The sequence below is a fragment of the Propithecus coquereli genome, unplaced genomic scaffold (assembly GCF_000956105.1).
Source record: "Propithecus coquereli isolate 6110/MARCELLA unplaced genomic scaffold, Pcoq_1.0 Scaffold25, whole genome shotgun sequence".
Taxonomy (NCBI): domain Eukaryota; kingdom Metazoa; phylum Chordata; class Mammalia; order Primates; family Indriidae; genus Propithecus; species Propithecus coquereli.
Window position 1 is genome coordinate 1,140,163 of NW_012148063.1, and position 3,720 is coordinate 1,143,882.

The 3,720-nt window shown below is 38.3% G+C and overlaps 1 protein-coding gene across 1 annotated transcript in view; it reads right to left on the reverse strand.

Annotated features, from left to right (window-relative positions):
• Positions 1 to 3,720, reverse strand: part of SYNE1 (spectrin repeat containing, nuclear envelope 1) — a 534,160-nt gene that overhangs the window by 453,993 nt on the left and 76,447 nt on the right. The window contains 1 exon segment of the mRNA XM_012646782.1: positions 1,716 to 1,777. Within this exon segment, the coding sequence (XP_012502236.1) occupies positions 1,716 to 1,777 (62 nt within the window).

Consider the following 3,720-nt stretch of genomic DNA (forward strand, 5'->3'; position numbering starts at 1 on the left):
TGAAGAATGTTTTAATAGTGCAAGGAAATGGGGATTCTCATAAGCTCTTGGGATATATTAAAATTATAACTGTGCATACCTGTTGAGACTATTCAACCACTTCTAGAACTTTATCCTAAGAAGAAAAGCCACACAGTGTTCAAAGATGTATGTCCAAGGACTTTCACTGTAATATTTTACATAATATTAAACAACTGGAAACCACCTAAATGACTATCAATAGGCAACTAGCTAATGCAGGTAGATAAATATAATAAAGTTTATTTAGCAATTAAAATGATTATTTAGACCTATTTATTGACATGGAAAGATGTGTTGAGCGAAACAGAGGCTCCTAGAAGAGTACCCTATAAAACGGTTTGTATGAAATAGTGTGTGTCTGTGTGTAGAAAAATGTCGACCAATATTTTAGGGATGATTATATCTGGATTGTGTGATTTAAGATGCGTTTTAATTACTTTACACTTTTAAAGAGGTTTATTATTAATATTATTTACAATTAGCATCTAACCTTTTCGTACTACGACAAAACAATAACTCTATTTTCATTTTGGAAAAAGAAAATCTTCCCCAATTGATGACAGTTCTGTAACATAAGTAGCGGCCAGCTGGCACCAATGAAGGCTGGGGAAAATGAGCCCCAAAGTCTCAAGCCTGCTGCGTTCACTGCCTCTTTACAGGGCAGATTCTGGGGGCAGCCACTATGCCGGAGGACTCCGATCTCATCAAGCAGCTTTCGGAAAGAGATTATAGGAACGGTGATCCCAGTGCGTCCTGTATCTAGACACGTCATTCTAGTTTTCTTTCATTGCTGGATTTTGGGCTGGCCTAGTAAAGTGTCTTACTAATTTCTTCCTGTCTTCAAAGCCTAGCATAGACATGAAGTAAGTCACTAATTTGTAGAATGGGACTAAAATAAACTGCCATGCTTTGTTTGCTTCTGAACTATAAAAAAGGCCCTGATCCAAAAGTGCCCATAGGGTTGTGCCTCACATACTATAAGCACTGCTCTCAGCAAAAGGACCCTCTAACTGAATTCAGACAATTGTGCTAGCATCCGAATTTAGTTTTACAAATATGATGTTTCTTGCTTTGCTTTTCTATCAGCAGTGTAAGAAATTAATTCTATTACAATGTACCAAGATTGAAATTTATTTTATGTTAGTATTTATGTTCAAAGACAATGCACACATAGCCACCTAATACCACCTAATGTTAGTGTAGAAAATCTCAAAATGATTGCAGCCTTTTTAGTGTCCTATCACTAAAATAGTTACTTTTTAATCAGAACACCTGAGAGGGAGCAGAGATACTGTCATGATCTCCTGAGATAAAATCCTTTGCTCAGCACGGACCACTCATTGCTTCTTTCTGTTCCAAATAGAAACAAACACACACAAACAAAAATCCAGCACAAATTCTCCTTTTGATATGACACATGCATTAGTACAGAAGAAATAATTGGATGAAATACTTCCTCAAGATTCACAGACATGAAGTAACTTGACTCTAGCTATCAGTTCATTTCCCCCCAGAGGCAACGTTAGCAAACACCGCCATTTGTGTCACTTAGCAACAGTTACACCAACCAACAGAATTGCTGATCATTGGTTAGTAATAGGGACACGGTCTACTGCAACATTCCTTTTTCCTGTGCATTTGATGATTTATTGGCTCAAACTAAGTAAACCCATAACTCGGGTCATTTCCTTTACCTTGGCCAGATGAGAGTTGATCCATTTTGTGAAAGTGCGTTTTTGTACTATCTCTTGCTCATCTACAAGAAAAAAAAATACCTAGTTAGATAACATAATATGTCATAAAGTTGTATCATGGTTATACAAATCTAGAAGAATCATAAAATTATTTTATCTTCTAATTCATTTTACCAAGTATTGTCTTGAAGAAAGAGTCAATACAACTCCAATTGCGTAATCAATTAGACTATTCCTTTAAGATTATCAGCAAATGCTTTAAAATTTGCATTATGTTAGCCCTATGTTTACCTTCATTCACTTACTAAAAGTTCACTGGTAAATTATAACTCAACAAAACTATTAAAAATAAAAGTTCGCTGAGACTAACTAATGGCCAAGTTTTATGCCAGATGCGAAAGGATATAGACCGATGAACAGGGCAAGGTCTCCGCCATGAAAGATCTAGAGGTGAAGACGGACCTGCAAGGCGTATGACCAGCAGAGGCTTACACAGTAATGCAGTAAGACAGAGCTGTGTACGTGAGCATTATAGGAATGTCGTCCACCCTAGGGTGACCTCCCCCAAATCCCACCTCGTGGAGTACTCATTTCTGTGTAGGCAGAGTGTGGGCAGAACCTGTGACTTGCGTCTAGCCAATAGGACATGACAAAAGTGATGAGATGTCACACCCATGATCGTGTTACTTTATGTTACTCCATCTTAGCTGACTGGAGGGAGAGATTCTCCTGCCGGCCGTGAAGACCCGAGCAGGAAGTGGTGAGCTTCCCCCGGAGAGGGCTGGTGTCAGGGCACTACGGGCTCCTTCGGGAGTAGAGGGCAGCCTCCCACCCACAGCCAGTAGGAAGCTGGGCCCTTAGTCAAACAGTCACAGGAAATGAATTCTGCTAACAACACGAACAAGTCTCAAAGTGGATTCTTCCCTAGCTGAGCCTCTAGATGAGAATGAAGCCCAACTGACACCTTAGTTACAGTCTTGTGAGACCCTGAGCAGATGATGTGGCTAAGCTATGCATGGACTCCTGACACACCAAAATCTGGAGAAAATAAATGCATATTGTTTTAAACTGCAATGTTTGTGGTAATTTGTTATGTAGCAAGAGAAAACTAATATAGGGAGAAAAAGAGGTATGTTCAGGAAGGCTTTAATTAGAGGTATAAAGAGATGAGGGGTATAGTCTAATAATACCTCTAAAGGAAAAAGTGAATTCCATTTGCTCTGCCAACATCTACTGAGTGTCAGCTGTGTATAAAACACTAGACCAGATGTTGTGGGGGACACATATAAGTAAGATATCATTTCAATTCCCCAACCCTTTGAGGGATGATGCTCAAATCTACATCTCTAGCCCTGACCTTTCCTGGGCTTTAGCTCAGAACATGTGAATATCTACTAGAATGCAAAGCCCGTGAGGACAGCAACTTGGTTCCCAATCCCTAAAGGTGTGACCAATAAGAATGACCTGAATGAAGAAAATAAATAACAAAACCTTTCAATTTGGAGGAACTTCATATACATCATCCATAAAATTAACAGAATGTATGTCATTACTTCCAATGTATTTTAAACATGCTCTTTTGTTTTAACTTTCTCATGCATATCAAACACAAACCAGTATAACAGTAGGTGACACTTTCTATGTACCAGGCACTAATATATAGATTGATAGATCATATTATACAATTATTTTAATTAATTACCATTTATTTAATTATTATATGTCCCATATATTGTATTTTTAATTACTTTACACTTTTAAAGAGGTTTATTATTAATATTATTTACAATTAGCATATACCCTTTTCGTACTACGAAAAAACAATTACTCTATTTTCATTTTGGAAAAAGAAAATCTTCCCCAATTGATGACAGTTCTGTAACATAAGTAGCGGCCAGCTGGCACCAACCAAGGCTGGGGAAAATGAGCCCCAAAGTCTCAAGCCTGCTGCGTTCACTGCCTCTTTACAGGGCAGATTCTGGGGGCAGCCACTATGCCGGAGGAC